The 13,742-nt window shown below is 48.2% G+C and overlaps 1 protein-coding gene across 4 annotated transcripts in view; it reads right to left on the reverse strand.

The window, feature by feature from the left end:
• Nucleotides 1–13,742, reverse strand: part of LOC119372695 (gamma-tubulin complex component 6) — a 318,918-nt gene that overhangs the window by 265,461 nt on the left and 39,715 nt on the right. For all 4 annotated transcript variants that reach the window (XM_037643145.2, XM_037643144.2, XM_049419622.1 and 1 more), the window contains 2 exons: nt 1,158–1,210; nt 845–914 (listed from right to left, as the gene is read on the reverse strand). In XM_037643145.2, the coding sequence (XP_037499073.1) occupies nt 845–914; nt 1,158–1,210 (123 nt within the window). The remainder of the gene's footprint in view (nt 1–844; nt 915–1,157; nt 1,211–13,742) is intronic.

Raw genomic sequence — 13,742 nt, forward strand, 5'->3', positions numbered from 1 at the left:
CGTGGCCGCGGTGCCCGATGTTTCAAAGCACGTCATGTTCGATCGCGAGTACAAAGAGTAGTCCCGCGAAGTTCTTCGTCACGGAGGACGAAGTGCTGACAAGCTGAACTACCCGAGACGCGCATCTGCGATGTTTCGCGACGAGCGCGGCACGCTACCGTCTCTCGTACACTGATGACGGCGCTTCCGCTTGCAGCTGTCAAACTACAGGGTAATCATATTCTAAATTATCGTCGACCCGTGCATACAGAACGAGTGAACGCGTCACTAAGTAGCGCGATTTTCGACAGTCGTAACATCAGGTAACATGGCGACGCGTAAGCAGCAGACGGCTGTCCTCTCGGAGCGAGCATCGGACCAATGACGAGGCTTGCTGGAGCAACATGGCGGACGCGGCCAATCGGAGGCCTCGAAACGACCTTCAGAGATGTGCTTTTTGTGCGCTTGTTTTTAAAGCGAGGAGCCAGCTGAGGCGGGGAATTTGAAAACGAAGAAATGCTCTTTACGGCGAGCTCAAAATGGCGGCGCCCGGTTGTACCGTTGCGGAGCAAGAATTTTTTGAAAAGCACTGTTTTTTTGCGATCTCCACAATAATTTCCGACACCTCAGTCCGCGCAACTAATTTTTTAAAGCACTTCTAGGTGGTTTTCGGTGAAGATATTTTGGAATCAGATAGAAAAAGGGCTACAGAAACTGAAAATGTGATTTTCAAAAAATCGATTTTTTTGCCGTTTTGCGCGATACGAAAGCCGCGTCCCCCCTTGTACCAATGTTAGCATTTTGCCAGCTCTTACGCCACTTTATGTACCACCACCTCATGCATGTTTACATGCAGAATACTTACTCCTGGAAGGAAAAGGGTGTCCCAATTGTTAACGTTGTGCAGCTCATCATCGAGGCGCTCAAAAACCTGCCTGAAAGACAAAAATGCAGCATGACAAACACACACGCATAAAAGCCTGGCTGCATATAGTAGGTGAAGGTATCTCACAACGCTTGCCTCAAAGATAAAATTCCAGCATAGGCTGCTACTGGCTGTGCACATCGCAAGAAATTGATTCCCACAACGTGTGAGATTTGCTAGAATTTTTCAGAGGGAAGTGCATGCAGCCATGTTTGAGATGATTCGCAGCCAACAAATCAAACACTTCACTCACCTTGGATATTCACGAAAGGCTGGGACACCAGGAACCAAGCAAAGTGGAACCCGCTGTAAGCAAAAAAAAAATATCTCAAGCCACCAGCAGACTGACAGAGCACATTGTGTCATGGTGTGTACACGGATTGTGGAGTGTAAATGCTCACAGCCCCTCCAGGAATGAAGAGAACAAATGTCGTTTTTTATTGTAGTGCTCATTCGGATCCCCAGAGATCCAGTAAAAAGGATAAAAACAGAATACATGGACCAATCCAACCATATTATAAGACGCCACCGAAAAATGGCTCGAATGCGCAGTATACTGCCACGTGCACTCTTTTTTTGTATTTCCACGTAACCGATTCGTTACACGTATAGCCACTGCCTTTCGCAAACCACGCACGAATGTCTGGGAAGCTTCCAGACTATTTTAGAATCTTCTGATAGGCTTAAGCACGCAAATGCGAACAGTTGAGTTTGTTCTGGAACTAGCACAGCCACCAGCGATAAGACTCGAATTTTCGATGCCACATGTATAAATGCTGGTGTGCCTAGCCACAGATCAGATTACCGACGGCTGATGCTCTGTTCGCCGCTATCAGTGTACAGCGTGCATTGCTTGCTGCAGTTTGAGTTTCCGTTTCCCGGCCACAAGCTCGGCCAAATAAAGCGTTTAATCTTGGACACGCCGACTGCTGCCTTTGTCAACATCACGACCCCGTGACAATACATTCTGGTGTTGTAAAGTGCAAGAGTTAAACTACGGAGGAAAAAGAGTACTCTTTCTGTCTTTTCTCTTTCTTCCATAGTTTAACCCTTACTGAGTTAGGTACCAACTAGCCCAAAATTGCACATCTTAGGACACTGGCCGAAACCATCCTCGGCACGGAAAGCTTTGAAAGCATTGTTGCGCTTTTTGCGCACAACTAGTCTCATAGACGGACTTTAAGCAGTGTCGTTTATCGTATTTTTGTTCTTTTTTTTTCTTCTTTTTGTAACATCTCTTTTCTATTACCTTTCACTCCCCCTTCCCCTTTCCCCAGCACAGGGTAGCCAGCCGGTCTGATCCCTGTCTTTCCGTTTTTCTTCTCCTCTTTACTGAAATTCATTCTGGCGTTTTATCACACTGATAGCAATACCAACTTGTATACAATTCAACGAGTCTAGTTCAACTGTTGCCTATAGCCAAGATTGCCACCACTGTGAAAAAGTCAATCTTGAAATGCATGAATACCTAACATCAAGAATATATTGTTTGCAGAATATGAGGCGCTTTTTTTTATGCTGTACAGAATCACATGTGACATACAGTCAATCCCAGATATACTGGTTTGAAATACAAAACACGCATATTAAGGCTTATCTTAATGCAATGCAGATCTTGAAATGGTTTCTTGATATTGCAACAAGCACTAACTTGCCAATTTCCCCAGAATATGCAAAAGAACAACATGACAACCCTTCTGCAAATTGCCGCACTTTATTTTGCACGAACAAAGTCTGTAAGCTTGTCTTCCTTTTAGTGCGTCGTCATGTTCATCAAGCCATCCTCAATATCAATGAAGCTTTACAAAAATTCGGCAGCACGAACACTCTGTAACACGTGAAGGTGAAAGACTGCCGTACATTTGGCAATGCATTAAAGGGTCCTGCAACACGTTTTGAGCCTGGTTAGAAAACAGTGCCGATTGGTAGTCAAGGCTCCTGGGAACACGTGAGCCAAACATTATAGCACAGCATGCGGCCTGGAATTTGCCTCAAAGTTAGCTAGAAATCACTCACTCTTCTCTCGACAAGTGATGCTATAATCCGAAATGGCCGTGTGGTAAACATAAAGTGCATGGCCCCCATTGGCTGATTTGAGCACCGTCAGCTGCATAGTTGCCGCGATGTGCCTGCGCACGCACAATCGTGATCACACTGAAGGTAAGCCATGCACTGAAAAAGGAAAGAAAGCGTTCAAGGTCATGACGCGCACTAACCCCTTTTCGTCCCCCCGTGTGGTTTCCAGCAGGTAAGAAAGCAGAGAGGAAGCTCTTAAAGCACGCAACAAATCCCTGTAACTCCACCTCTAGAAATTTTGGCGGCAGTCCATTTGTGAGGTCATTCGATGATTGCTTGAAAAAAGTGATATAAAACTAGGGACTAGACTTGTTGCGAGACATGACGAGCATAGAATTACCTTGACGTTCTTCGTTGATGGAAATGTTCATCCCAACCTGAAGCTTTTTGCATCATACGTGGTGTTGCACAACCTCCGAAGTTGGCACATGTTTCACCAAGCAACAATTCCACGCGACGACATGATCATTAGCCGTCACACGATGTACGGCTTTTTGGACCACTTCATTCACCTGCCGTGTTTCACTCCATGGGCAGTTCACCCCCGACACCAAAATTGAAACCTCAAGATGTTTGCGTTGTTTGAATGTCCTGTATACCCCCTGGGGGCACTTGTGACCATTATTAGTGCCGGACGTTAGCTTTAAGATATTTTAATTGGTTTTAAAATAAGCGTGAGTGCTCATCTGAGTTAGCAGCACCTCGCGACATCGCCACTGGTATGACGTAGACCGAGGCCCCGTGTGACATTCCACGAGTAAAGCGAGTGTCGTCGATGTCAGAGAAGATTCGCAGGGTGCGCATAATACCACGACTGCCACCCGGCGAGGACTATTGTTCGTGAACCCTCTCGCTGTGTTGTCAGGCTGCTCTCAATGTAGTTGTGGCGGCTTCAGCCAGAAATGCATCGTTTCATTTTTTTTTAACGCGCACAGGGCCCCAATTTGAAAAATGCGCTTTCAACGACACCAAAGCTTGAGCGCACGTCATCTTGGGCTCTACCCATTGTGGGGCGCTAGTTTCTTATGGTATTTAGGCGGGCGTTTCAAACTGACGTCAATTGACGACGCTAGCATTAATTATATGATGTGTTGGAGCATTTACAATTCAATACTGGGTTTACCAGACACAAAGCTACAGATTACAGTAAAAAAGTCTCAAACAAAACTTTCGCCGTCAGGGGTCCTTTAAGGCTTTCACCTCAATAAGCAAATACAGTATGTTCCATTGCACCACAAAAGTGGTGAATGGTGCTGAACGCCGGTAGAAGCTATGGAGCTCAGTAGAAGGTTCTTCAGCAGCGGCATCCCTACTTAGGTCTACTTCCACGGCACTGCCAATGTCAGCCATGATCTTGGCATCGGTGCAGTCAGAAATTGCTATGTCATCTGCACCAATAAAGTTGCTTGCTGTACTGCCATCCGATATGGCGCCTGGTGGGGTTTTTAGGCATTAAAAAAAGCGTGTTTTATGCATGAAAAATAGGCAGGCAAAACAATGCTTTAGGCCTTCAACGTCGTCCATATAGGCACAGTCAATTTTTACATATATGCAAATAATTTCCAGTGAAGTCGTGCACGACCTGTATCTACGACAGGAAAATAAATTTTATTGTTTGTGATGGCACAAAGGCACCAACAGTTGAACATAGTGTTACGGGGATGATTTATTCAGTTAATACTGATCGAGTTAATGCTGCACAGAGCGGACAGGATCGTAGGACAACAGGGCAGCCTCAGACTCAAACCCACAACAACAACATTGTCGTCTTCCTCCATTAGGTGTCATTTCAGCGCCCGTGCCTGAGTCACCTTTGCATACCCGTGACATTACCCCGGCCGGCAAAGCATCGTCCCGGTGCCTGTTATGGTTAGAAGGGCGTGTCACCGTTGTAGGGCTTCAGGCGAGAAACGTGCACGATGTCAGTTCTGGGTGTAGCAGTCGATGAGTTTGTGGTCGGGGAAATCTCATAGGTGACAGGTGTCACCTGGCGCAAGACTCGGTAGGGCCCGACGTATCGTGGCAGAAGCTTCTCGCACAGGCCAACACGACGGGATGGGAGCCAGAGTAGAACGAGAGAGCCCGGAGGGAAATCGGCATCCCTATGTCGGCTATCATAGAGGGACTTCTGTGCAGTCTGGGACGACGAGAACCGAGCGCGGGCTACTGTACGTGCCATGAGAGCACGGGTGATGGCATCTTGAGCGTACGAAGTGGTGGAAGGTGGGTCAGACGGAAGCAGGGAGCCGACCGGCAGGGGGAGCCGTAGGTTTCTTTCGGCGCTGGCACAGGTTGCAAGCTGCAACGTAGCGGCGAACGGAGTGATAAAGACCCTTCTAGAATACCCGTCGTCGAACACGGTCGTAGGTTCTGGAGACGCCTAAATGTCCGGAAGTTAGGGCATCGTGAAACTGTTGCAGGACATCCTTGCGCAGATGGCTTGGGACGACGAGTAAAAGTTCCGCGCCGGCGGGACGCAGGTTGCGGCGGTACAAAACGTTGTCTTGAAGCAAGAACATGCTCAGTGAAGGGTCGGTATTGCCGGATTGAAGGCGGTCAATGATGGAGAGCAACGATGGATCTCGACGTTGTTCATCCGCCACGTGTAGAAAGTCAGTGATGGCAAAGACGCAGGCATCGGCCCCCAAATTGATGGAGTTGGGTGGATCAACAGGGTGTCGGGATAAGCAGTTGGCATCGCTATGGAGCTTGCCAGATTTGTACACTACCGAGAACGTGTACTCCTGTAGTCGCAATGCCCAACGGCCAAGTCCTCCTGTAGGGTCCATAAGTGTTGACAGCCAGCAGAGCGCATGATAGTCTGTGATGACTGCGAATGGGCGTCCGTATAAGTACGGACGGAATTTCGCGACCGCCCAGACGAGAGCTAGACATTCTCGCTCAGTAATGGAATAATTTTTTTCCGACTGCGACAGAAGGCGGCTAGCGTAGGCTATTACACGGTTTGTGCCATTCTGTATCTGAGCGAGTATAGCACCAATGCCATGGCCACTTGCATCGGTGCGAAGCTCTGTTCGAGCGGCTGGGTCAAAATGAGCCAACACAGGTGGTGATGTAAGGGCGGTAATCAGCGACGCAAAGGACTGTTCTTGGTCCTCACCCCAGGAAAAAGCCACGTTCTTTTTGAAGAGGTCCATGAGGGGCCGAGCAATGTCCGCGAAGTTGATGACAAAGCGGCAGAAGTATGAGCAGAGCCCAAGAAAGCTGCGAACTTCTCGCGCGGAACGCGGAACCGGGAATTCGCGGACAGCGCGGACTTTGTCAGGATCGGGTTGGACACCAGTAGTGCCTACAAGGTGGCCAAGTAGTTTAATCTGCCGGCGTCCAAACGTGCACTTCGACGAATTGAGCTGAAGGCCAGCAGAGCGAAAAACGCCAAGAATGGCCGAGAGACGAGGAAGGTGGCTTTCAAAGGTGGGCAAGAAAACGATGATGTCGTCCAGATAACAAAGACAGGTCGACCATTTGAAACCGCGTAGGAGAGAGTCCATCATGCGTTCAAAAGTGGCAGGAGCATTGCACAACCCAAAAGGCATGACCTTAAATTGGTAAAGTCCATCGGGTGTGATGAATGCCGTCTTCTCACAGTCGCGGTCATCGACGGAAATTTGCCAGTATCCAGATCGAACATCAAGCGATGAGAAATACTTGGCACCATGGAGGCAGTCGAGCGCATCATCGATTCGAGGTAGAGGATAGACGTCCTTCTTGGTGATCCGATTGAGATGGCGATAGTCGACGCAAAAGCGCCAGCTGTTGTCCTTCTCTTTAACTAAGACGACAGGTGATGCCCAAGGACTAGAGGAAGGCTCGATGACGTCTTTGCTGAGCATTTTCTCGACCTCCTTCTGTATAACTTGGCGCTCAGCGTGAGACACACGGTAAGGGCGTTTGTGAAGTGGACCGGCGTCACCGGTGTCGATACGGTGGGCTACGACGCTTGTGCGCCCCAGGGGACAGTCGTCGATGTCAAAAATATCCAGGTAAGAAAACAAAACACCACGGAGTGCTTCAACTTGGGAAGGTAACAGGTCGTCGGATATCATTTTGTCCAGGAATGCCTTATTTTGCGGAGCTATGACAGGTTTGGCTACGGTCTTGGAGTCAGGGGTGAAAGATGAAATCGTACATTCCTCCAGAGTTGAAAGGTCGGCTAAGGTGATCCCTTGAGGAAGAACCTGGGTTGACGTGGAGAAGTTGAGAACAACAAGAAGCGTCCTGTTGTTGGCAACAACTACTATCGTATGTGGAATTGCGATGCTGTGGGTAAGGGTCAAATCAATGAGGGGAGCTACCAGATAGTCTCCATCAGTAACTGACGGTAACGGCGACATAGGGACGTACATAGCAGCCTGGGGCGGTAGCCGAGTGCGACTTGTAGAGGGGACATCAGAGCACAAGGGCAACTCAAGCCGTAAAATGCCGGTAGAACAATCGATGAGGGCAGAGTGAGCGGTCAGGAAATCAATGCTAAGAATGACATCGTGCGGGCAAGAGTCGAGAACTGCGAAGAGCACTGAACTGTGGTGACCGGCAACAGTAACGCGGGCAGTGCACATTCCCAGAACTGATGTTCGGCCTCCGTTGGCCACTCGCACTATAGGGAACATAGCAGGTGTAAGAACTTTCTTTAGCCGGGAGCGAAGCGTAGAACTCATAACGGATAAGTGGGCACCAGTGTCGATTACAGCAGTAACGGCCAGGCCATCAATGAGCACACGAAGTAAATTACGTCTTGAATTTGCGGTCGGTAGAGGGTTTTCGGTTTGAGTCGTCAATGCAGCGCCACCTCCAGGAGCTGCACTCATCAGTTTCCCGGGGGGTGTCCAGAATAAGCCGGCGACGGCGCTGAGGGGAGCGTGACTGGCGATCCTGAGGCGACGGCGAGCGGCTCGACCAATTTCTGTGGGCGACGACGTCTGCGTAGGATGGTGCAGGGCGTGGAGAGGAACGGCGAGGTGAAGGGTCCTGAAAGTGGTCATCCGGAAAAGTGGGCTGAGAATACTGTCTACAATCCTGGCGGCGGTCATTTGAAAAACTGGGTCGAGAATACCACTTGTTTCGGCAATGGCGGGAAATGTGCCCAACACGAGAGCAAGAAAAGCAGATCGGTCTATCGTCTGGTGTGCGCCACTCAGATGGATTGCGGTAGCGTGGGGTGAACCGAGGACCGGAAGTAGTAGCAGCAGTAGCAAGTGGAGCGCCGTGGTGGTCAGCGTTATGGGTGGGAGTGTAGATAGGCTGAGGCGTGTGGCTCTTGGTTTGGACGCCCATGTTGGCAAACTCTTGGCGCACTACAGCTTGAATAAGCGAGATTGTTGCCAAGTTCTCTTGCGCAGGGGACTGATAGGTAGCGGGGGCCATGGCTTCCAACTCCTGGTTAACAATCCGTGCGATGTTGGTAGAAGCTGCGAGTGGACGTGGCGTCGCAGGATCTTCACACGAGGAAGTCGCAGCGGTGTTCAGAAATTGGTTGAAGCGGTGGGTAATCCGCCTGCTTTTAGCCTGTTCGAACCGCCGACATTCAGAGATGATGGAGTCGACGGTGGTGCAGTTCTTACACATTAGGATGTTAAAGGCGTCGTCAGCGATGCCCTTCAGCACATTGCTGACCTTGTCCACCTTTGTCATGTCTTTGTCAGTCTTACGGCAGAGGGCTAGCACGTCTTGGATGTATGCGACGCACGACTCCGTGGACGATTGAACTCGCGACGCGAGTTCATGCCTGGCAGCCATCTGACGGGCAACTGACCGACCGAACAAGTCGCGAAGCTTCTGCTTGCACATGTCCCAGCTCGTTAGGTCTTCCTCATGCGTCTCATACCATGCATGTGCTGTACCCCTTAGGTAGAAAATAATATTTGCCAGCATAAGCGTCGGATCCCACCTGTAGTGCTTGCTGACGCGCTCGTATAATACGAGCCATTCTTCGACGTTAGTGCTGTCGGTGCCGCAAAATGTGCCAGGGTCGAGAAGATGGGAAGGGATGACAGGGGATGGAGCTGGCGCGGACTGCGAGGACTGCGCGCCGTCTTCAGGCATCGTGGCTGGGCTAAGGTGGCAGCCGCTGCGGAGATCCAGAGCCGGTTGTTGGAAGACCCGCAACCTCCACCAAAAAGATGTTACGGGGATGATTTATTCAGTTAATACTGATCGAGTTAATGCTGCACAGAGCGGACAGGATCGTAGGACAACAGGGCAGCCTCAGACTCAAACCCACAACAACAACGTTGTCGTCTTCCTCCATTAGGTGTCATTTCAGCGCCCGTGCCTGAGTCACCTTTGCATACCCGTGACAATAGCTTTGCAATTCTCCCATAAGGCTGCTGGACTAATGAAGATAAATTGACTTTCAAGAAGCACACCGCTCATTCATGTCCAATGGCCACTGTCGCTTACTTGAGCATCGCATATAGTGAAACAGACATGAAAAAGAATGCTCGACAGCTGGGAATACTGATTTAAAAGTGCTACTCTATGTCTGACTGACGCAACTAAATTAAGACAACAAGAACAGACATAATAAATGCAAGAGAGCCAACGATTTAATAAGAAATTAACATGTTCTTACATGAGGACTGTCAGGTGCAACTCTGGCAATTTTCTCATGCATAATGACATTATCCGAATTGTACAGGCAAGGGTGCCCCAACACTGCCAAATACACTTCTGCCAGGGCCGTAACTAAGGTGGGGTTGAGGGGGTTCTGACACCCCCCGAAATTTTTTCATGCTTTAATTTTTCGGGTGGCACTAACATACTTTCACACCTTCACAGGGACCATTAGTTGCCAAAGTTAGCCGTTCAACACACAAACACCCCCCGAAAAAAATTCCTGGGTACGGCCCTGACTTCCACCCATTTGAAGTGCACATGTTTGAAGGAATCTGTTTGGAGAGCACACAGAATGTAGTCTAACAATGACTGTGAATATTGTGGAAACAACAGCAAACTACCACACTCTCCATATTCAAAATTGTACCTCCTGTCACTGAGAATAAGCTCATACGGTGAGAAGGAAGCCTCGACGTCGACAGATGTTATTGGAGCGTAGTTGTACTCGGGAACATTCGACAGCTTAACCGACACTGGGATTCTAGAGTTCTCACGAGCAAGGACTCCTGAAACATCTTTAAGGACGTAAAATCTCTCGTTCTTGTCCAAGACTGATTGCAACTTCGCACGCGCCTTTTCGGCTAGTGGTCCTTCAGGAATGGCATCAATTCTTGGCTGTACATGGAGAATTCACGCAATGTTCGCAATTAGAGTTTCTCCAGAACGTTCAAGTTTCCTGATAGTGTTTGCGAGGAATGTGATGTTGACGCACAAGTAGGCGACATCTCCTTGCAGGCTATCCTCAGAGAAGTCAGCTTGAGCCTTCCTGATTATAGCACTCTCGTCACCTGAAAAGCCGTTAATTCCGGCCCTGATGTCCGAAAAGTAGGAGTTGTAACACTCAACAGCTTCTAGCCATGTTTGCCAACGTGTGACGATGGGTCTGGACGGCAACCTCTCCTTGAACAAGCGCACGCGAGAGGGTGCCTTCAGGAACACGGCCTTGGCTTTTGTTTTCTGGGAGTTGAACACTCATTTTTCTGCCTGTTGGCGAAACAGGCAGAAAAAAGAGTGTTCCACACTGACGGCGCTGACTGATGCTCCCACGTTTAAATGTACATATATATATATATATATATATATATATACATATATATATATATATATATATATATATATATACACACCCTATAAAGTGGACGGGGCGATGGCCGCCGCGGTAGCTCAGTTGGTAGAGCATCGGACGCGTTATTTGAAGGTCGCAGGTTCGGTCCCTGCCCGCGGCAAGCTATCTTTTCGTCCACTTTTCTTTCTTCACATTTACCTTACATTTACTACTAAAAACATCCCCTATACATTCCTTGGCATTATTGTCTGTTAGTGCTCATTAATATTCTATATAACAAAGAAAACGAGCCCTTAAAATTAAGACTTCTTTCCTTCATTCATAGCGATGGTCTCGTTCTGGCAGACTTTATGCTTTCAGGTAGTATGCGAGGGATTATTGGTCAGCTGCCAGCATAGGTCGGCAAAAAATGTGGAGCTCACTCAGACTCACTCACTAAACATATCTTACCCTTAGAGCTCACTCGGACTCAGACTCACCAAACTTTTCCTCATCCGGACTCAGTCGTACTCAGACTCACTATAATTTTTCTCAACCGGACTCACTCGGACTCAGACTCACCAAAATATAATTCACTCGAACTCACTCAGACTCAGACTCACGGCTCGATCTGAGTCTGAGTGAGTCTGAGTGAGTCGACTCATGAGTCCGCTAGCCTATAATTAGCCTTTTTCTACCATAATGTCAATGCTCTTTAACGCCAATATCTCGCATAATCGGTGCGCTACTTAGCATCTTTTGATCTCGTACCTTCAAATACGAGTTATCTGACTTTGTAGTTCAATAAGGACCGTTTTATTGAAAGAGATGACTCACACGAGATATTTTTATCAGTAACTTCCCATGAAGAAGTTTGCGGGGGGGGGGGGGGGTCAAGGCACCTCCTCCCCCTCTCCCTCCTCATCTCACGCCTCTGATCAATAAATAATGAGCTGACGTATGAACGGTAGCGCGTTGACGTATGCGGGACTACACGTGAGTATAAATGTGAGCCGACATAAGGCTGATAGTTATGCTGAATTTGAGTAGATAGAACCATAGGTCGGCAAGAAATGTGGAGCTCACTCAGGCTCACTCATGCAATATATTTTGCCCTTAGGACTCACTCGGACTCAGACTCAGCAAAATTTTCCTCAACCGGACTCACTCGGACTCAGACTCACAAAAACTTTACTCACCCGGACTCACGTCTCGATATGAGTCTGAGTGAGTCTGAGTGAGTCGACTCATGAGTGAGTTTGCCGACCTATGGCTGCCAGCTCGTAATAAGTTCACGTGCTACGTGACACCAACAGGCAGAAAAAAGAGTGTTCCACACTCGCCGTCATGGCTAGTGACGGCGCTGACTGATGCTCCCACGTTTAAATGTACACATATTTATATATACCCTATAAAGTGGACGGGGGGGATGGCCACCGCGGTAGCTCAGTTGGTAGAGCACCGGACGCGTTATTCGAAGGTCGCAGGTTCGGTCCCTGCCTGCGGCAAGCTATCTTTTCGTCCACTTTTCTTTCTTCACATTTACCTTACATTTACTACTAAAAACATCCCCTATACATTCCTTGGCATTATTGTGTGTTAGTGCTCATTAATATTCTATATAACAAAGAAAACGAGCCCTTAAAATTAACACTTCTTTCCAACAATGCTTCGTGACTTTTTCGCCAGGACAAGCGACATGCGCCCTCACAAAGCGAAAAAGAGTGATTCTGTGCAAACACTGTTCCCTTTATGGTGCTGGTGCTTTAGGAAGAAGCAGCGCAATAGACAATGAGGGCTAGTCTTTCTTTCCTTGCACCTTGAGGCCAAACGGCGCAGGAATGAACTTGAACGTGTGTATGCTTTTGGCCGACGCAATAACCTGGACCGAGGACCCTACCACGCTTTCCCGAGGTTCTGTGACGAACGGAACAGCGGTAGCACATTTCCCACATGGCCCTTAGTGCCCACTGAAACCTGCAAAAAGACATCCACCTCACAAATTTCCAGCACCACTGCTCAGATGAAAGGATACAGTACCTGGCAGTTCTGATATTATGTTTTCCTTTTCGAGAGTCTGCGTCTGTCTCATTCCTATTGACTGAATCACTGTAGTAACCATTAGTGACATGGCGTCCTCATTAAGAGGCTAGGAATGGTCTTTTAATATTTCTAATCTATTAACGATTAATAGTTGTGAAGTCTCAAGAGTGCTGCTCTCGGAGTACACGGACACAGTCACGGCGTCGTGCGAACACAGATGCACTTTAACTGCTTTTACAATGGCGAGCTCGTCAGCTGCATCTAAGAAATAACTGGTAATAAGACAAATAATTCAATATAATGCCAATACAACACAAAGAGAACATAACACACAGAAAACAACATAACACACACAATGTAGCGCGAATGTGGTGTTGCCATTGTTCGACTCATTACGAGGGGTCTGCGGGAACGAGCCACGTTATCGCATCCACGGACCTCCCGAGAGCCATCCATCGTCGACCTCACCAAACCCCAAAAGTGATAAAGCGCTCTTAATCAAGTGCCAGCGTAACCTTGCTTCCTGCCAAGCGGCGCCACCGCGCAACCACAGTGCCATCTCTTGCTCGGTGACGAAGCTAGCCACGCAAACTATAACTAATACGCTGGACATGTGTGTGCCATGAGGTGAAAATGACTTTACAGAGGTTGATTAGCACCCCATATCGTTCATTGGTTTGCTCATTAATCAATTTTGATTATTGTTTTTTCATTAATTAGCTGTCACAACGGCTCAAACAGAGTTTAAGTTCATGCAAGACTATTTATTTGTTTGTTAGATAGAAGAGAGATGAAAACCGCAAGAATGTTTCATGAGTGAAGTCATTTGTTTTGGTTGGTTCAGAGATTTCAACGTCTTAAAATGCCTCAGACTCTAAGAGTCACTGTAGTGGAGGGTTACGGATTATTTTGACCACCTGCAGCTCTTTGACGTGCACTGACATCGTGCAGCACATGGGCCGCTAGTATTTCAGCTCCATCAAAATGTGACCACCACTGCCAGAATCTAACTGGTACAGCACTTCAGCAGCCGGGTGC

The sequence above is a fragment of the Rhipicephalus sanguineus genome, chromosome 10 (assembly GCF_013339695.2).
Source record: "Rhipicephalus sanguineus isolate Rsan-2018 chromosome 10, BIME_Rsan_1.4, whole genome shotgun sequence".
Taxonomy (NCBI): Eukaryota; Metazoa; Arthropoda; class Arachnida; order Ixodida; family Ixodidae; genus Rhipicephalus; species Rhipicephalus sanguineus.